Source organism: Rhodnius prolixus, unplaced genomic scaffold, assembly GCF_049639745.1.
Source record: "Rhodnius prolixus isolate KJV_2025 unplaced genomic scaffold, Rpr scaffold_5, whole genome shotgun sequence".
Taxonomy (NCBI): domain Eukaryota; kingdom Metazoa; phylum Arthropoda; class Insecta; order Hemiptera; family Reduviidae; genus Rhodnius; species Rhodnius prolixus.
This window is the reverse complement of record NW_027411624.1, coordinates 38,497,718-38,519,979: the sequence shown is the minus strand read 5'-3', so window position 1 is coordinate 38,519,979 and position 22,262 is coordinate 38,497,718. Positions and strand designations below refer to the sequence as shown.

Sequence of the window (22,262 nt, the reverse complement as noted above, 5' to 3'; positions counted from 1 at the left end):
ATAACCTAGTTCTTAAACACTATAAATTAAGATCTCAGGTCCTCTAGAATCCCAAAAATCCACCTCAAATTACATAAAAATACATAACACATAACAAAAAGTAACAGAAATATTTCATAATAGCAAGCGAAAAGCAATGTCAGAGATTTTAAAATCACGAAAACAAGTAGTTATCAGAAGTATAGAGCTAACAGGGAACTTCAACATTTAGTAATTAAAGAAATGAATCAGATCTTACTTCACTTAAATGCAAAATTTGCATAATTAGAGTACTACAGTTTTTTTTACTACTTAGAAAAGAAATAAACTATTGATTAGATCTTAATAGCGAATGAAGACCTGGCTAAAGATGTATCAGAATGGGTATATTCGGCTAAAAAATGAAAAACGTCTATCATTGTTCTAGAAACACAAGAGCCATATTTCTTAATCTGAACAACCTCATAACATAAGTAAGCTATAATTGTCAGAAATAAAAATTTACGGTTATGTGAATGAGCTTCTGAAATAGCAAAAGTAGGCAGATTGCTGAGCTGTCTTCACAAGATCATCCAGAATTAGTAAGCAAATTTTCAAGACTATATTCGTGAGAATACGTTAATTTGAAATGTTCTAAAAGATGCACCGATTTACCTGTCACCCCAGGAATGCCAAAGTATCGCTATATCAACGGCATACAGGAGAATTGAGATACTTAATTGTATTAATAACTTTGGTATTAAATAAATAATAATGCACTATTGAAGACAATTTAGTACAAATTATAAATTTAAAAAAAAAAACAAATCGCGGTAAAAAAAAAAAATGCTAGTGTGGGAATTTCCGTATGATTTCATAACTATTATTATATCATTTAAATGCAAACAGTTTCTGAACAAAACCCGAAACTTATGAAATCATAGATATTTAACAAAAAGAGAAAATAACTGGTCGTAAATATTTGATTTATTTACGTCAAGTTTAGATTGGACAAATCAGTATTATCTTATTTATACTGGTGGAATAACCCAGGTCAAACAAAACATAGTGAAACAACAATTTATTGTGCGAAAAATTCCAATTTTTAAAACATGATGTGATACTAAAAGAGCCTCACTAATACTATAGTTGTTATAATAATGTTATGAATAAAAAAAAATATTAAAGAAAGCTAAAATATAATTGGCTAACATAGAATGAGTAACGTACTGAGCCAGTTCTAGACCGTGTAGAGTGTTAAAGAATACCTAGTTGACGATAACAAATGACATTTATGTTCAAAAATTTTACCGTACACTTTTTTTTTACTTGGAGCTGTCTAAAAGAATATTATGTTACTTACAAATATAAATATGATGGAGACCCGCACATTTTGCTTGTTAGTTTTTAACACAAGACATCTAAATACTGGTAGACTTGAGCCATCTTCAAACTAATGGGGTCTCTCTATCTAAATTCCTTTTGTACCTAAACTGGTCTTAATTCTAGGCTCTAAGCTTAAATCTAATTTTGAATGTAAATTTTGATCAGTCGTTCTCAAAAAAAAGAAAAAGAAAAAACCTAGAACTGGCATTCTAATTCGTCTTGTACTACTTACAAATGGAGGTTATACCCTGTTATCAGTGCAATTAGGTTCTGGTAACTGTTACAAACATGATGACTTTTATCAGATTATCTCTTATTGATTAAATTTTGAATCTGAATTTGAATGCAAGATCGAACGATTGTTGGAGATTTTTTTTTTAAATATCTATCCATCATAAAACATTCTGTGGGATCTCTTGGCAAGTTCTTCTTCTACGCAGCTTCTAATTGAAATTGTTCTTCAAATTTAGACCTTGACTAAAAAAAAATATTAAGCTTCAACACGATTCAAATATAAAATAATTCTAGTCTGGGAATAGACATCAGTTTCCTTAAAACCACGGTGGATTTATTTATCCCTGATAAAAAAATCAACTAATATCTAAGTTCAAACGAAACCCTTAGGCGATTCTTTACAGAATATTTACTTAAAAAATACGTATTGGCCTGTCATACTCAGTCATGTAGGACTCACGAATTTAATCCTCTAAATCAAACTTATGGCTACACACTTTGTCTGGAAAATTTGCCTGGAAAAACAAGCTTTAAAAAAAGTTACAGATAGTAATGAAAATATATAATTTAAAGTAAATTATTGGAAACTTTTTCGGAAAAATCGCATAAAACCTGTAAAATCTATCGAAATAAAGTGGTTCTATTTGGTGAATCGGTTTTCTTAAAATTTGCAATTTCGATTGCACAGTTAATCCCAATTAATATTATGGGTTTTTTGTGGCTATAAATCGCACTACAACGGGACTATTCAGGAAGCCTAAAATGGATGGCCACCGTTCACTAAGTCAATGAATGTGCGCTAGTGCTATGCCAACGCATATTCTTAATGTAATTTCACCTTTTTCACTTGTTGTGCAAGGTGTATTTAAATGCAACCCCAAAGAAAAACGACAGCAACAGTTCGACTATAGGACGAAAATCCAGTTCAGGGATCTGAGCTATTTCAGATTCACAACTGGCAGAACGAATCGAACAACAATCTGAAGAGCAAACAGCCTAAGCTCCTACATCGTCAATTTACTCCCGACGAAAAAACTAAAAACCTAGCCTCCTCCTAAACCTAAGGAAAATAAATTACTATAATTACTGCAACAAGACTTCCTTGTTATAATAACTTCTCCTACGTCTTAAAGAATGTTCTAAAAACATTTTAATTAATAAATTTCTGTTTAATCAACAATATAAAATTGATTATTTTTTCAAAATTTATATTTATAGTATTAAAATTAATTAGATTTCATGAAGTGAAATCAGCTGTTATTTATCTAAAAGATTACTGAAACTGACAAAGAGAAATATAATCATCATTCATGAAATATATTTCAGATCACCTCAAACCCGTGCGATCAACTAGTTAATCGGAAACAATATAATTGATATAACAACTTTTGAAAAAGAAGATTAAGTTACAAGTGGAAAACAAATTCAGAAGATGATGATGATAGAAATCGATAATCAAGAAAGAAAGAATCATTCAACTTAACGACCATTTAATAATCAAGGTCACCACACTGCCTCCCCCACACACACATACAATGGCTGGTTTATTACTTTTGTGATATCTGATCTCTGAAGATTATTGAACGACCAACCTACACTCCTAGCTATGCACACCAACGCTGAAAGACAATTTGTCTTTTGGTTATATCTGGCAGCAAAGTCTTTCATCATCAATTTATTTTAATTCTTTCTTTTATTTGCGATAAGAACATACTTCTTAGAATATCTTTATTATATCTTAAGAGGAAATAGGGGAGGATAAGGTAAAAATCTGAAATCTGTTCCCGGGCAACTCTGCTAGGAGCAGACTTGAAGAGACGGATTGACATAATCCTCAACCTTCCCTATCAGAGATGACCAAAGTGGAGGCGTGCTCAGAATATCTGGGGAGATGCATCTTTTAGAGGAGGAAAGAAAAAACAGATTCTTAACAGTAACAGTGGGCTTTTGTACCAATTAATTCCAACTGGTTGAGTTAGTTCAAATTCGCTACATGGCAAACATAACATACTACGAAGCTACAAGAATCTATGCCATCTACAATAATTTGCCTTAAATACAATTTTAAATATTTAAATACCCGCTGTTGAGTAACACTTAAATTTTTGAGTGTCGGAAGTGTTATTACTTATTAGATTCATAATCCATCTTGTTTTCCTCATAGCTTGAAAGTGGGTTCTATTTTAGAAAATGGTGTCACAAAACTTGTACAAAAGCTCAAGAAATGAGAAAAGAAACTAACTTTTGAACTCCGTTTCCATCCATAAGACAGACTTTTAATTCTTCCTTCAGTAGCTACTAATAACTATTGCTTACACCAGATTTATCACCATGATTTGCAGATAACCCTGAACTGTGGCGAAGACAAGGAGCCCATGACGAAGAGGGTGGAGTTCATAGAAGACTGTTCCTGTCTGACGTGCAGACACGTGCAGCCAGAGGTAAGTACGACGGTGCATGAGGTCACCACCGTGGACGTGCCTCAACTGCTCAACATGATGTCACAACCAAAAGGCAATGCTAGTTCTCAACAACCTGCAGGAGCGATGGCGCACAAGAAGCATAACTACAAGTAAGTCAACAAGTTTCCTACTTATTTAGAGCTAGTTTTCCCTGTCTACAGCCTAACAGGAGAGAGAAAAAAAAAAGAAAATAATTAATTTAATCCATACGTGGGAATCGAACCAGTTCCGTCTATCCCTACTACGGTACAGTTCTGCTGATCTTCACAGCACTCACTCTTCTCAAGGGACCGTTAGATCTCCTCCTAGAGTAATGTCTTTAGTAAACAATCATTAGACGGGCACTTCAATTAAACATCTTCACTTCATTTTCTGGTTTTATTCTGGTCCATTAAGGGCCGATTACTTTGAGCCAATTAACTTTCTCCTACAAAGTGGATCCATCTGTCGTGTTTAATAGATCTTGAAAACCTTTTTAGATATTTTACATTATTTGCAGTAGCGCAGTAAGTTTATTTTATCTAGTTAGGCTGTAGCCAGTGAGAATCTTCAATTCAATTTCAATAAAACTTCTCGTTGTCGGATGAACTCTCAGTAAAATTTTAATTCAGTAGAGAAATCTAAACAAATTTTTCAATTTCCAGACACATACATAGAAACAGGAAATGATGTGTAAATTTTCCTTCAATCACCCAGAAAGAGAGAGATTAGGAATGGATCTTTTAGCAGTTTTTTAAGTAAGCTATGAGAAAAGGAGATTCCGTGGTAGTTTCCGTTAAATTTTCGTTTTAAGGAGCACAGTAAACATCATCACTTAACACTAAACAGTGATACGCTTGTCGAGAATTGATGAACGTATATTTTAACTAGTCATAACATCTAAATGGACTGTTAGTATAAAACATTTTCAGTCAAAATGACAGTGTGATTAACTGTACTCGAAACAATTTTTATCACAGCTATATTTGTGCACTGAAATATTGATAGTTTTAAATATAAGCACTGTTTCCTTTTCCAAAAACTATTTTGTTTAGTTTTCGCTTCGGAAGTGAAAGAGAAGCTACGCCACTGATCATTTGCTAAAGATTGTCTGCACGGGCGGTTATCTTTTTAAGTGACTCTTAAGAGTGTGGAGTTAGAGTAATTTGGTTAAATGCTAAATTCAAATTAAATTCCTACTTATGTATATTCCTAAAAAAAAAATCGACACAATCCTACTTGTTTGCACTGACAACCTCAGAAAACAAATATTCTAAGAATCTTAGATGAAATAATATTTCTAACAACTGATCAAGAAGCCTTATTTATTATTCAACTTGGGTCCGAAAATTATTTTATATGTATTTTTTAAAAGCCTCTTCTTTTGTTGTTTGAGGCAACTCTGCTTTAAATTAACCGGGATGTAAAAGTAACAAGCGAAGGGATTCCCCCGCAGAGATCGCGGGTTCGAATCCAGCTGTTGCCCTCTAGACTTTCTAATCCTTGCAGCTTCAAACGTTCACTGTACCGGTAATGGACAGTGTTGCTTATAAAGAGATTGACAGTCCAGTGCACTGAAAAAAAAATCCAGGCCATAATAACCCCAAAAACATAAAAAAAAATTAAATGATCAAAAAAACAAACATTTAGAGCAACTAAGTTAAACATATGTACAACAGCAATAATTTGAATGAATATTTTAAACAGATGTTACTGCCATTACTAATAATATAAAAAAGAGCGGATAATTACATGTAATTAATGGCAAACTCTTTAAACAATTTGAACAAAGATTAATTATAGGGTAATTGACAAACTACGTCTTACAAAGGCCTTTTTTACTATGTCGGCCATGTCCGTGCAACATCGTGATAAAATACTCTTAGTTAAGCACAATATAATCTTAATTAAGTTCTAATAGAAACTTTAGTTTTTAGTTTTTTACTTTTACGAATTTTGCAAATATATGCTATCAAGTATTTATTTGTTTAAATTATGCGCCACTTAAGCCAAAGTAGTTAAATGATTTTTCAAAGTAAATTTGAAGTAGAATTTATGTTTATAATGGGCATATTTGCTAGTAAACTTTCCCTTAAATTAGATTAGACGCGGCTAGCAACCTATTTCTCAGATTATAGAGATCTAATTTCGCAGATTTTCGCAGGGTTTTCAGTTTGTTCAATTGTACAGTTGTTTTTGCTTATCATCTCCTCTAATCTCAAGGTGCCTTAAGTCCCTTATCGTAAATTTATGATTTCAACGCCTTGCTATAAGATGCCGATATCTCTGTTACCCTATTCTAGTCTATGAAAGTCAGTCAAAAAATTGCTTACCTTTGGAAAAGCCTGCTTAGTAGTTACCGTGCCGTATAAAAGAGCCGCATAATAACGCCTGATTCAGTCAAAAGGGTTCTAAGCCAGCTTGGGACAAAATTCGCGACCAATAACCTGTGATATACCTCGAGGGGGGAGTGCGTTTTGCCTTAATCTGCATATGCCAGTATAAAGGGGCTATTTCATGTGCAGAATATGTATTGGCAGTAAATAACTGAATGCTGAATAAGGTATATAATTCAAGATCCTCATCGTCATATCATCATCCCCATTTGGTTAAATTAAATATTTAAAATTTTTTTAACAGCTCATTTTTGAAACATATGCAAAAAAAATTGATGAAATAAAGCATGAAACACTGACAATAACGTACCTTGACTAACGACACAAGTGCCATCTATGGAACGCAATAAGAAACTAAATCACCCTGAAAAATAATGTCCCAGATAAATTTAAAATCCAAGCAAATATAAGAAGTAATAAAATTAAATTTACTTTAGAGAAAAAAATATTTGAATTCATTTATGAAATACAAGAAAACTACATCAGAATCCTCCTAAGAGTAAAGAAATAAAAATGTAAGGTTATACTTGACCGTGAATTCTACAACTTTAAGATGAGAAAAGTAGTTTATTGCATAATGCAAGCTATTAATTTCTTATGAAAATGTTTTCATCACACACACACAGACAACACTTACGAGTGTACGGTGTACATTCTTAGGAGCATTACGTCATCTCTCTTAACACGTACAAATACTTCTTCTGGTACCATTTGTTTATACAAATGTTCACTAAGAGGTGTTGAAACAATAAGCTTTATTACTAAAAGAAATTTATAATAAATTCGTAAGAATTATGATCATAAAAATTGATTGATTGTATCAAAGGGCAGTTCCCCCAAGAGGGGGAAGGAACGCAGGCAATCCGAAATTATATAAATAAAGTGGACAAAAAAAGTAACAATACCTTAAGAAAAGAATCTTGTTTAAATAATGTTTTTCATGCCAGCCAACTCTTATTTTATTGTAAAAGGAAGGTTCTCAGATAAACCTCAAGTGACCTTTTAAGAAGAAGCTAACACAGGTCTCTCGCTTTTTAAAAAAATGTTTGTAGTTTTATTATTCTAAACTTAATGAAAATTAATTATTTCTAATTAAAGGACATGGCCGTCCTCTCTCCTCATTCAGACTCAGTCTAGTCAATTCCTTTCTTACAGTAAGAACTAACTTTTCTGGAAGAATGATATCCAAAGTGGAAAATGTAAGTAGGCGTCCAAAAATGTCAGTGCACATCTTTTACTCTTAGAGGTGTCATCTACCCTCCAGTAACTATAACCAGACACTTTCTTGTTCTCATACTGAACGTGTACCTCAGACAAACGCTTGATGGTATCCACATACGCGATTTAAAACGACAAAAACTATAAAAAGCTACTACCTACTGGTAATACCCTAACGTCAGTCAAGAACGCTCAAAATTGACGCTGAACAAGAGTGCTAATGAACCAGGGACTCCAATTCGCAGAAAACAATGATGAAGTTGTAGGATGGCTGCTAAAACTATCCGGTTAATTGCATCATGGATTCTAAAGGCATGTAATCCAACATTACACTAATAACTTGCAAGATATAAACTTGAGTTAACCTCAATTATTTGGAATCAGTACACAGCATGCCATTTAGCTCTTAATCTGAATGATTTGTTCAGGTTTGAGCTCTTACATTTAAATTTCATGCCATGGCTTGACCGTCCTGTTGCTAACTGCCCTCTTTGTGATCCGTTTGTGAGAGAGGATTTCTGTGCGAGTCTACTGCCCTTAGTGAACTGCAGGTGCAGTACCTTGGCTTAAGCCCTTTTCCTGCATCAGCACTGATACCCTTTCTTAACGCTTCTTCTGAGAAAGATTGCAAACGTTTAATCTACTTTGTGCGACATGCTTCGCATTACCGCCGTCGTATGATTTCGACTATCACAGTCTTATTGCTTTCATGGCTTGCGTGTATTTCTTTTAAATATATTAATTAGGTATATTAAATTCTTTGTTTAATTTTTCATGTATTATTTTCTTTTGTATTCTTTAGATTAGCATGCATTTAATATTCTGTGTCTATTTCTTTTTTTCAAGCTGTAAATTTTTTATTTAATTTTTCTATATAACGTAGTAATTTTTGTTCTGTGTGTTACTGCAGTGTTTATTTTATTATATTCTGCGTTAACCATCCGGCAGACGGAATTTCCATGCCGTAGAATGTTATTTTATATTGAAGAACATGTGTTTACTTTTTTTGGTATAAATAAGACATTATTATCATTATTATTACTCAGTAGGCGAAATACTTAAGCAGTACGATGATGAAGGTGCAATTTAGATTCCTTTGAGGACTGGCGACTGAGATATGATCTGAGTTTTATATTTCTAGATTCTAAATGGTGAGATCGATTGTGCCGAAATCTCAAATAGCGTGAGTTTTCTAACGTACTTTGTAGGTTTTGTCACTGTTTGTTTTGAAGTAAATAAATAAAGTCAAATGGAAAATAAAAAACTGTTATAGATGAATAACCCTAAATTAGAACACTATTCTTTACCGGTTTATTCTATTTTCACGGAATTCTAGCATACCATCTAAAAGCGTTAAGAACTTAATTAAGTTTAACTTACTAAATCAGTTTTAATTAAAGACATAAAATAAACCTTTTTTAACAAATTCAATTTCTTTTATCAAAGATAACCTTAACTTATAATAACTCTTACATAAAATAAGAGCTGAACTAATTGAGGCTCACAAAACAATTTTATCAGCCAGTCTGTTGACTGCTAAGCACATTTATAATTTAATTAAATACTGTACAGCAAAATAAGTTGCTATAAAAATAATTTTTAAAGTACTTCACTAGAAAATGAAACGTGCAGAAAAAGAAGATTAAGTAAAACATAATTTTATTTTTTTTTTGCAAGAAACTAAGGTGCGTTTTGCTTGGATGTATGTGGACTTGGCAGGTAGTGTGAGACGGAGGCATTAGTAAGAGATAGAATAAACTTGAGGAGAGGTAAAAGTAGAGAGTGGGACATAGTCCCAGCAATGTGTTTTTGTGTCTGTCTGCTGTTTATATATTCAGAATACGTAATAATTTGTAGGTGTGTCCAGTTAGAGGAGTGCCCTGGCCGACCCTCTACAACACATTCAAATACACGCACCAATACATAGACACACATTCGGTTAATCATCAAATAGTTATTTCATACATATATATTTGCCTTTTTCTCTCTCATTCTTGAAAAAAAGTTATAGGATTTAATTTTCTTCTTAATAGCCACTTAGTTAGCAAACTTTTGTTTCCTGAGAGACTTCATATTTTAAGACAAGTTCAGAACTAGAAAAATATTATTCCCTCATTAATTACTAAGATTGAGACAACCTTTATCATAATTCCGAACTCTTAGAATAAAGAATGGAGGAGTAGGCTAAGGGGGGCCTACAATACGAGTCACTGATAAGACGCCATAAGAAAGGATTCACCGCCTAATGATGACAAAAGAGTTCCGAGTCACCTCATTTCATTCTTCGTCAACAAGAACTACTATCCAAAATAAGGTGACTAATAGAAAAAAATTAATTTTTCAAGCAAGACCTAATATGAATAACTTTCACATTCAAGTAATGAAACATAGATAGATAGATAGATAGATAGATAATATTTTTATTAATAACTGAAATTTGGAAACATACAAACAAATATATTAACAAAGACGCTTGGTCACTGACCTTCAGCGGAGTTTGTGTGAAAAATAAATAAACAAATCAAAATTACACATCCTGGTGAGAAAAAAAACAAAAAAGTACTCAAAAAAATTACTAATAAAATATAAATGTGGAGTAAAAAAATGTAATAAGTATTTAATAAGAAAAAATAAATAAATAAATAATAATTGAAATGAAGAAAAAAATAATAATAATAAAATAAATTAAATTATATATGTATATACAGCACTTTATCATAAATTAAGCAATATACCAGGCCAAAATCAAAATCAGAAAAAAAATATCAATAATTGAATTCAGAAATGAGGCAATACATATATTTCCACGCATTTCTGCAGTATCTGATGTGAGGTAACCATCCCCTGTACCCGTTCAGATACTGTACTAACTCCTCCAAATAGAGAGTGCTCTTGTTAAAATGTAACACTCTGAATTCCTTCAGACAAGGACATTCAGAGATAAAATGGTATACATTCTCTAAATGAGACATAAGTAATGAAACATGAATAACTAATTCATACAAAATTTTTGAAAAATAAATCCAGTTAACAAACGAACAAACAACAAAGTTAAAAAGGGTAAATTAACTGTCAACCCTTTACCAAGGATGAATGGCTACTCTTTAAAGAATTTAACAGATCAAATAGCATCGATAAGTAGGTTTTAATACTGGAATTTGCTCACGTCGTCGTTAAAAGAGGACTTTTTTATTCAGGCAATTCAGTGAGGCTTTCCTATCTTTTTTTAAAATATTTATAAACCAATTTATAAACCATAGTAGTACATTTCTTCGAAAAATATAACAGCTTACTATTTTGATTGTCAAGTAAGAACGGACAACATTGTATGTCAAAAAAATTAGACAACATTGGTGCGGTAACGCGTTACCAAAAAGCCGAAAATACCGAAATTTATCGAAAGAAAACAAAAGTTGTGTTCTACAAGACTATTCTGATCAGTCCTTAGGTACGGTGCCGGCGACCATAGTCTAAAAGCAGAAGGTCAAAGTATTAGAAAAGAATGATTTGAGATCTGCGGTGAAGAATTGTGAGAGCTAAATAAAGAAACCTTATGTTTTAAAGATCATAATGGTTTCAACTCTATTGGGTTTTAAAAAATAATCTCTTGAAGAAAAGCGCTAGATCTAAGAAAGTCATGAAGATGTTCTTAGAATGAATCGGCCGAGGATCGGACAGCAGCAAAGCTATAATAACTTTGGAATTAGACACTGGCGATCAGCAGTGTTGGGGAGGTGGATGTGGTCAACACCCAGCAGGATGAGATTATTTTTATTAGGATAGTAGATTTCTATTGATAAAACTTGATTACTAAATTTATGACCGATCAACTCCATTGAAGCGATAAAGCAGGAAAGAGAAGAAGAAAGTAATAGAATAAATAATCTAAGAAAGTGGTTACTTTCACAGCACTAATATTTCCTTTAAATTGTTAAAGAAAAATATATAAAACTGTTTACTTTTATGAAATACATAAAAATCCACTAACTCCCACTTTCATAATAATCTCTAACCTTGTTAAGAAACAGGTTCGATAACTGGAAGGAGTTGTATTTCAGAAATGATCCCTTTCAGAAATAGTAATATTCACCTACTGCCATTCGAGAGCCGACTAGTTCATTCACTTACCACCACCGCGCTATTATTATTTATTTCCTTACCTTTTTTTTTGCATATTTATTAGCGACCACCTTCACGGCGAATTAATTAAAAGAATTATTCAAGCATAATTAAGCATTTGATCAGCAAGTCTTAAAATAAATTTCCTTCCCCTCCTAGCAAAAGTAAGTACTGAGATCGATCGCATTTTCAAAATATAATTTCCATTAGAGATATATTCTTTGAGGTCCTTTGAAGATTAAAAAAAATGAAGAAAATGATCTAAAGGAATAGAATAACTAAAAAACTAAAAGTCGTGCGTATTATCGTAATTACATTAGATATTAAGGATTTCGCCGAAAGCGAGTAATACTTGCCTAAAATTCGCTGCAAACCTAACTCTCGAAGATTGCTTTCGCCAGAGACATAGAGATGTCACAGTATTACAGTTCCATTAGAGGTTTAATAAAACTGATCCAGGTAAATCGTACGTCTTTTCATTGTTCACATATTACGCACTATCCTGGCAGCCAGAATTATTGGAGCTGCCTATGACGGCGAAAGACTGAACGCAGTATCACAATAGTCTCTAACGGCACTAGTGACTTTAATTTCCACCAGAACTTCGAGAATGAATAACAATGCTCTTATCTTGAAGATTTCATTTTAAGATCTGCTTGTTACAAAATGTCTCAAACTCCAAGGACCTCCAAAAATGAATATTCACCGTATTTCTGTAGATAGATACCTTCTTTAACCCCTATTAGGCTCTTGGAGTACATTAGATCAAATCACCCAGTAGTATAGGTATTCCTCAGGTCCATGCTAACCGTTCTAGAAGTTCGACACTCCTGTTGAATGAGTTCATTGTGCAAATTCGTAATATACTTTTGTGATGATCGAGACGAATGTTGCTTATCTGCAGACGCAAGGCGATATCACGTACACTATGTATGGTATTAATTTGAAAATTTAATTATTACATATTATGGGAAAAGGTCCGATTAAATACTAACAAAAGAAGAATTAATGTCTAGATGTGCCCATTATGTCAGACAGCTCAACACTCTGTCCTTAACAACACTCTTTAATAACCTAATAAACGTTCATCACAAAAAAAATGATCTGCTCAATAGACAACAAACTCTTTAACAACGCAGAACGAATCACCTTTTTCGAACGCTTGTTCCAAGCAATTTAAAATCCATTCTTGTCTTTTGTGCCCCAAATCATAAGTATGTTATTGTTTCTTATTTGAAATCATTGATTTATTCCTTTTAAGGATAATTTGAAGATATTTGTCCTTATCTTATAGTTCTACTTGTAAAATGTTTCTCATAAAAGAAAATTATAGTTACATTTTCACATAGACACCTTTAATATAAGTGATCCCTGCAACACACCATCAATTGAGGTAGTGTAGTGTTTTTAGACTGAAAACTCGCTGGGACGCCTAGAGCCTTCAAGAAGAGACTGGGATGCTACTCCTTACTAGGAGCAAAAGCGATGTAAAGCAGGAATTTTCCCAGAGAGTCGTAAGCCCAAAGAACTAGCTGATACGCTTTTTTGCTGAAAATAAACAAAATTGATTAAAGACACATCTAAAGGAATGGTAATCAAGTATCAAATGTCCCATAGGGCTAAAAGCATAAAGTTCAGTTTCTAGCATCTACAAGCATAGAATAATAGTTGAAGCCAATTAGGGTAAAATTTCATTTTACTATAGCTACGAATTAGGGTAAAATTTCATTTTACTATAGCTACGCTATTACATTTTTTCTTAAAATACGATAATAATCAGCATTACTCATTTTAGAGAGAAAAAATTCAACTGATTATAAGATCCGGAATGGATACTACACTCTTCCTCTAGAATCTTATCATTACATTTCGCTTATCTTTATTCACAAAAAATATATACTCTTCCTCGTTATCCAGAGAATAGATTTGGAAGTAATTTTTGCGGAACATACTGTTCTTCACTTAGCAGAGCCACTGTCAACCAGGAACTGTGGTTTCAATTTAAGAGCTATTTGCACCGATCCCAGAAAACAGTGCTTGAACCAAGTTATCTGGAAAAATGATTAATAAAAGTGGATGATAGACAATAAACATTTAGTACACCAAGTTTAAAGCAAATGCCAGCATCCAATTTTAATTGTTTTCTTAACGTGCATCCGGTAAACCTAATTTTCTTACAAATTTGGAATTCTAGCAAAGCTCTAAATACATTACTTAGTACTACAAGAACTGGAGGGGAAAAAAACGAGAGGGAAGCTTAACATGAGAACCAATCATTTCCTTCATTGTTTCAATAAATGTGATTCGTCTTTGTGTTTTTCTAAATTAGTTTAAGTTTTTTACAATTTTTTCTTGCTCAGAACGACACAACAGTATCACAAACAGTTCAATCAAATATATGAAAGAAAAACATAAGACTTTAGTAACAACCTGGAGATCTCCTAATTGTTTTGAACAAACACACTTCAATCCCACTCTGACTGAAAAACTGAGAGAATATACAACACTAATGTTAACAAAAAATTATTTCCTCTAACATGACAAGCTCGGAAGGCATTTATTTTCTTCTGTTAAAACCAAAATAATTCAATCAATGGAATAAAATGCCAGGTACAAAAAAAAAAAGCGCATGTTGCGGACGAGTAAAAAGTCATGGCCATTACCAGAACATTCCTGACCTAGTCTCTTATCGGCCATTGACTTTACTAACGCACAGCCTAAGTCCATAGAACCGCCACGAGCTTTTTAAATTCACTTCATTTGATTTCAGTCATTCAAATAATATTTTAATAACTAATGGAATAAGATCTTTTTATTTAAATGAATAACCTTTTGAAATGTTGTTTTCATACTTCTGTCTTCAAATGAACTTAACCAGAATGAAGATTAATTAAGGAATAACATTTAAAAAAAAAAAATGTTTAAACCAAAATGATAGATCTATATGTGCACAGGTGTTTACATTTCAAGAAAATCGAAAAAAGTATATATAAAAAACAAACAATAAACTCATTTTTATAGATTAATTGTAGCAACTTAACAAAATATCACATTGACAGACTCATAGTGAATAGTGCACTAGAAAAATTGCCCCACGCATTGTAATATGTTATTGCAATGAACAAACAAAAACAGCAACAAAATACGTCATAGAAGAGGAGCCATTTAGATGCACTAGCAATTGTTACCTATACTATGTATTGCATTCACATGTACTATTACATATGTACTACATTCACGTGTAGAGATAATAATTTTAAAAAAATAACTTTTTGTTTCAGATTAAGCCAACTATTAAAGCTGTTGTCCGGTAGTGGAGACTTAGTGGGACTGAATTCAGCTGAAGACAAGCTACACGTACTTATTACAGAACTAAAAGATCGTGGTGGTTTAGAAGATGAATTGCAAGGTTTGGCTGATGAAGCGGAAGAATTAGGACAGGTAAACTGATCATTTAAAACTGAATCAAAGACAAAATTAATTTTGAAAAAACGGTTTTCGAATTTAACTTATAACGGCAAATAATTAACTCCCAATTATCACTTATAGAAAAACATCCAGAGAAAAGTTTAAAATAAAAGTGATACACTTTTTTGGGTATAGTTTTAATGTAAATTTCGGTAGTCATTATGAGAACATCGCGAAAAAGAAAAAAATCGTAAATAGGATTTACGTCAAAACGTAAATAAGTGCCGAAATGACAATTCGAAATAGGAAAAGCAACTTTGATGGGTATTTTATTATTGCTTTCTTTTTTTTGGATTGGGATGAGAGAAAAAGTAAAATGTTTGTCAATTTGAAAAGCGTAAATCATTTGTTCTTCTTAAATGAACAATAAATCTCCTTCAAACAAGGGAACCAAGGTACAAAACGCTGTACTAGATGATATATTATAAATTACTAGTGTACATCAACTCGGAGGTAGTCCCTTACATGGCAGTATTTAAATTATTGAATAAAAATAAATAGAAAAAAAGAAGGAGTAAGATTTGAAGGTCTGCGGTTTGATGCCATCAAATGTCCTTCAAACGTAATAATGAACAAGGTGTTTGCAACTCAGTCTATCTACTGATTATTAAACATTCTAATATAAATCTATTTATACCAAACGTTTCAAGAAAATAGATAAAACCTTCAGAAATTGTATTAATGATATTCTATTTTATATTCCAATTTAAATGTTACCACAAGTTGAATTTTATTTAAGCTGTTAAAATCTAGACGCTTCTTAAAAAGCTTTAATGTGTTCCACAATGATGATGCAATATACCCTAAGTAGGTACGATGATTTTTTACTTGACAGTCAAGTTGTTTTATGCCACATCTTGTTAGTGTAAGATAAAAACTATTTAAGTAGGAGCCATTTAGCAGCTAAGAGTTCAAAACTAAAATAATATAACTATAAATATCTCGTTCGCAACATTCAATTGACTTTCTCCATTTTACAATTGTTAAATAAATAAACTAACTTTTACATCTAGATGAAAATTTTAATTGCCCTAAAAATTACTAAAAATATAGATCGGCATACAAAAAACTCAGAATACTAAATGGTTTTAGGGTTTGTTTTCCAACAGCTCTTGCGAACAATCAAAGATCTAGATCGGCAGTATCATATCGCGGAGCTGCAGTCAAGAATAAAGTGCCTTTTTCCAATGGCCTTTTTAAAGATGGCTCTACTTGACCACCTCCCAACCACTAGGTGAAAACTCACTAAGAGTAAGGTTATCTCAACGCGGTTGAGGGTCACATCCTCATAATGCCACTGCTAGCTAGCTCCTAAGGGCAATTGCAATGAATTGAACATCATAAAAGAGAAGAGAAGAGAAGCATTGAAAGAGAGAACACAGAAGTTAACCAAAAACTGGTGTAGTTTTATAGGAAGACTGATTTTTAACAATCCGAATTTCAACTCATGATTATAATTCTCTTGAAGATGAACCACGTGAATGCGGCCCGAAACTGTAATTAAATGAAGAAATCGACGAAGTACACGGTGTTGAACGTTGGGCGATTAAAGTTGAATGTAGTAGCACATACCGTTGACCTAACAGAAGAAAGAATACGGTACATTTTAAATCGTGAATTGAATATGGGAAAGCTTTGTGCAGGAGGGTGCCACAACTGTTCAACGCTAACCAAAAACAAATTTCACAGTAATTTCAAGGACCGGAAAAACTAACGTGTAATGTGGACGTTTAATAATCATCTTCCATCAAGAGCACGCTGCGGCTCATAAAGGAGTTTTAGAGAAATTTTAAGCAGAAATTGATTGGATGTCCTTTCCTTATTCACCATGTTAAGTGATTGTTACAAATAGCTAGTCTTTGGATTTTAAATGTGAAAGTGCAGTTTAAACTTAAGACTAGCCCCAGCTTTCTTCCCCACAATCCTTAGAAATCAATTTCGAAGCTTTAAAGAAAATAAAATAAATTTGTTTTAGAGAAAATTCTAAAGAACTTAGAAATCTATTTATTCTGAAAATATTTATCTTGCGGTAATTGTATTCTTTCTATTAATTAGAATTCTATCTGTACTACTGTTTTAAGGCACTGTTATTCGTCGAGAACTTTCCGCAAACTGTATTCTTGGCAAAAAAAAAAAAAAGTTGCAAATAAAATGGGTAACGTCATCGTTAGATATAAGTTCTAACCTGAATTGGATTTAAATTGCATAGCACTGTCTGCATCATGGAGTGTAGTCCAAATGTTGTTTCATGATATCGATATGTGATAACAGGAGACTCCATATCTCTTAGAAAACAGCCAGTCCACTTCTCTCTGCGGAATTATAACCAGAATTATTAGGTTGTCCCGATTATTTTTTTTTTTTTTGTAAAATAAACATTTTAGTCTTCAATTTTTAAATATTTAGACTTCTAAATTATAAAATTGCGGGGCTTGAATTTATTCTCTGAACATTTATATTTCTTTGTTACAGGATGGTCAAGTGAAAGTAGATATTACCAAACTGAAGGAACTTCTATTGTCTAAATTAGGCGGGGAACATAACTTGTCAGAGGAAGCTGAGGAAACTGTGCACAGACATCATCAGCATCATTCGCATAAACATGATGGTCCACATCATTCGAAGGTAACAATGCTGTTTTTCTAGAGCTATTATATGTACATATTATAATTAGTTTATAAAATGTTTTCATTAGCAATAAGTAAAATTCAGATTATTATTTTTTATCTTTTTTTGAGCGAGAGAAAAAGAAATTTTAATATTTCTATTAATGGGATCGCTGGAGGATTTTTTTTTCAAAAACTTTCGTAGTAAAATAATATAATGAAAATGAACTAACATTAAATTAATGTTGATTATTTCTTCACTCATGGGTCTGATACCAATTCACATTATATTATTTGAAAGACAGACAAATGTAGCCATTTGGTAGGAGCATATGTCTGAAAGAGTCTGAAATGCAACTGTCTGACAGCGTCCGATTGTGAAGTGTAATGGCAATACGTCAAATCAGAGTAATATAGTTGCAAGAAGTGTGCAGAATAGCATAAATGACCTGTTTGTAAGCAAATTAAATCATATTTAAGTTGCTAGGATTCTCATCTGTAATATAAATTGTGATAGAGAACTAAATTTTTCATTGGTGGAATGTTAGTTGGATCCTCAGAAATAGATAGTAAAAAGAGTACAACAAAAAATTCTCTACAAAAACTTATGCACCGATCGCTGAAAATGAAAAAAAAAAACCTACACAAGTCAGAAATAAATTTAAAAAACACGGATAATATCTTTGATACTAAATTTTTCATGTAACATAATCAAATTATACTTAAAACAAACTTTTTATTTGGTAGTTGATAGGTGATACTGAGGAGATTCTTCCGAATCCTACGTTGGATGTGGCGCCGCATCACTTAAGACCGGCCGTTGAAGGATCTGAGATAACCTACGTTCCACAGCACCATCATCATATTCACAGCAGTGATAGAGATTAGACGACAGTATTTCTAATTCAGTCTCTACAAAAGAAAATACAAGTATTAACAAAACATAAAATACAGACACAAATTTGAAATCTATCATCTGCGTAAAGTCATACTATTTATGCAAAAAATTGCTTTTTGAAAGTACTGTGCAAAGCACAGAAATAAGAAATTTTATCCATAGTATGAATTATGAAAGTCACGATAATTAATTGTGAGTCATGAAACAAAATGTTTTACTTTTTAGTTTTAAATAAATCATTACAATTCCGAGCTTTAACCGAATAAATCCAATAAAATGACGACCTAAACAATGAAAAAAATTATTTTTTTTAATTCCGAGATAAATTTATAACTTCTAAAACTGCGCACTTGAATACATTCTATTGCTTATATTCCAAATTTCTCTTACCATTTTGGCTGTTTGAATTTTTTCTTAGATTTGATGTCATCCACACTATGAAACGAGAGCTATTAATAAAAGAATTTTTAAAAACCAAGATTTTATTCTTTTAATCGTAATTCATATATGCATAGGCCAGCCAAGATTTATTTAAAGAGGTCGAGCGAAAAATTGTTAAAATAACCAGGGCAAGTCATGCGTAAACAAAGTTAGCAAAATTCCCCATTCTTTAGAAATGCAGATAATTTACAAATAAAATTTCAAACTTAACTTTTAAAACAAGTTTACAGAAACCACTATATCATTAAGTTACGAAAGCTTTACTTAACCTTTTAGGATATTTGAGTTGAGGAAAAATCCTTATTTTTTTACAGTATATTTAAATTCTCATTACCTATATTGATGGTTGGCTAATATAATATTGAAAACGTAATCATGACGTCCCCCAGCTCATAATTAATGTTCTCTGAAAATGTTCATTAATAACTATTATAAATTAATGTTTTTTAATATTTTACTTGAAATGCTATTTATTTAATACACTTATCACTTTTATCTGAAAGGTTTTTCCCAAAATAACTGTTACAATTTTGAACAACATAGACTTTAAACTGTAACATCTCAGCTTGATGGTGCTGCTGTTACTGGCGGACAATACAACTAGAGCACACTAGTAACTGCACATTGGAATGTATCTTACTCGCCATGCAGTTAAGATAAAATAAGCTTTAACAAAGTTTTATGCTAAGAAGATTTGTCGATTTAATAAAATTTTTATAACTGATTAAGATAAAGTCGTATTAGTGTACGCATAAGTTTTTTAACTGGTTTAAAGGGGCGACGACCTATCCCTGACCTCCTGACTGCCCTCATGTGCTTGTGTGAAATGATCACAAATCTGAAAAATCTATGATTTTTCTCCCAAATTACTGCATATAATAAAAGTTGTTTTAATACTGCAAACGGAAAAAAGTCCAAAGATGTTTTGCAATAGCTCTTTTCAAAAAATTGAAAGATAATCTTAAAAAATAATAAGTACTTAACAATTTAGTTTATTAATAAATTACAAACCCTCCCTTAACAAACATTATATACGTACTACTTGCCAAATTAAGAATTATATTTATGTTTTATTTTTAAGAAATTATTTTTAGGTTTTATCTATTTATAAAAATGGGTGGTATAAATATTGTAGGTATTCACCAAGCCTAGCTAAATTATTAAATTAACCAACAAAAAAAGTAAAATCAAAATTATTCAGTCTTCCTATTACTCTACTACAAATGTATTATTAAATTGTATTAAACATGTATTGATTTTCATGAGTGTGGTAATACAATTCTCAATACTGCGTCTTCTGATCGAATTTTACATATAATTCCTTGAATTTGGATCATTTATCTAAAATAAAACCAAACATTCGTAGAATTGTATAAGCTAATTCAAGAAGCTTGATGCTTCAGTAATAACTAGAGTTTTCTAGGTACGACCATAAAAGTCTTCCAAAAAAAGTCAAATTTGAAAAAACTTATGTCTATCTTATGGAAAGTACACCAGGTATAAAAAGGGCATCACTTCAGGACTGATTTCACGACTCAAAGGAGTGAAATAATGTCCAGAAATATCTCCTGATAGAGTTCCAAAATCCAAGTTTCTGCTGGCCCTTACAAAACTGTTTATAAGTTCAAATTAGACGTTAATTAAGTGGTGGACGGAGATTTGATAGTGGAGGTCCAGACAGAGTCTTACTCTAAGGAATTGGACGCTTAAGAGGCTCTACATTTCCACATACTGAGAGAGTAGTTTTGATTATGTCAAGATAATCAATTCGAAGGCGGACATCGAAATGAGCATGGTTTTTATTTACAGGAAAAGAACCCAAATCGTACAATATTTCTTTTTCATCCTCAAACACAAAATATGACATATTACAGATTAATTAAACTTTTTTATACCTAAAATTAACTGAATTTAATGAGAATAGTCTAATGTTGATTTTATTCATACCACCCGAATTACTATACTTAATCTAATGGAATGGTAATTAGAAGTATTTAATGAAGATAGTAAATGTACATACTCTTTCATGTAAGTAAATTATCTTTTGTTTAAAATTAAAAGACAATGACAAATAAAATTTTGTACAAAAGGGAACAAAATGGAACAATTCGATCTATTTGTATACTCACAAATAATAAAAAGAAAAATAAGCCAAGAAATGTTACCTTTTTATTTTAAAATTCATTCCCAATTTTGAGAAAAATACTACTAGAGGCTTTATTTTAGGCTGTGTTTATTTAAGTTAGTTACTATGTTTTCTTTGTATTTTGTGAATTTCCGTATTTCATTCTTTTTTTTTATTAATATTAGTTTTTATTGCAATGTCTAACAAATATATTTTATAATTTACCTTTTTTATTATTATTATTTTAAATAAAGATTCTATTTTGTGTTAACAATTACTCAAGTAGTAATCTATTGCAACAGTTCTCGAATTTCCCTTCTGTGGAATATTTAAATTGTCCTCTAAAGTTAAGTTGGAACTACAATCCACTTGTTTTTTTTTTAAAACCTCCTTTAGGCATTACTTTTCTCAGTCGCGTTATTTTCGTAAATGGAGATTTTTTTTTTAATTAAAAAAAATAATTTTATCTGGAACTTTATTAATGCAAGAAATTCTGTGTCTATGTAAAAATGCTGGAAAGCCTCTTTGGAGTAAAGAAGGGACGCTTTCTAGTAGCTAATAATGCAAATGTTTTTCTTTTGCGTTTTACAATTGTCCCAGTAGCTGTCATGTAGAGTACTCGGTAGCAATGGAAAAGCTTACTGGGGCTACAGGCTTACCTAATATATTATCTGAAAGGAATTATTCTAATTTACACATTACGAAATAAAGATTTTTTTGAATATGAACTGCAGCCACTAAAGTTAGAGCCTTTCCCGTTATTCTTTTTTGAAAACTCAGTAATCTTTAGAAATCTGGATAGACAGACGAAGAAATATTGCCCTTCGTCAGATCTTACTGTTAGAATCTTTTCAGAGTGAATCTCTTGATTGTGGTATTCAATACTACTAATAATGAAGCAGAGATTACACAAGCTGCCCTTAATCACCAAGGCAGTAATCCAAAGAAAGTTAGTATTTCTAGTTATACAAG

The 22,262-nt window shown here is 31.8% G+C and overlaps 1 protein-coding gene across 1 annotated transcript in view; it reads left to right on the top strand.

Moving 5' to 3' along the window:
- LOC141458005 (uncharacterized) overlaps positions 1-21,567 on the top strand; it is a 36,756-nt gene extending 15,189 nt beyond the window's left edge. Inside the window, exons 4-7 of the mRNA XM_074135478.1 lie at positions 3,921-4,150; positions 15,034-15,193; positions 17,693-17,845; positions 18,574-21,567. Of these exons, the coding sequence (XP_073991579.1) occupies positions 3,921-4,150; positions 15,034-15,193; positions 17,693-17,845; positions 18,574-18,714 (684 nt within the window). The 3' untranslated portion in view covers positions 18,715-21,567. The remainder of the gene's footprint in view (positions 1-3,920; positions 4,151-15,033; positions 15,194-17,692; positions 17,846-18,573) is intronic.
- The last annotated feature ends 695 nt before the right edge of the window (positions 21,568-22,262 follow it).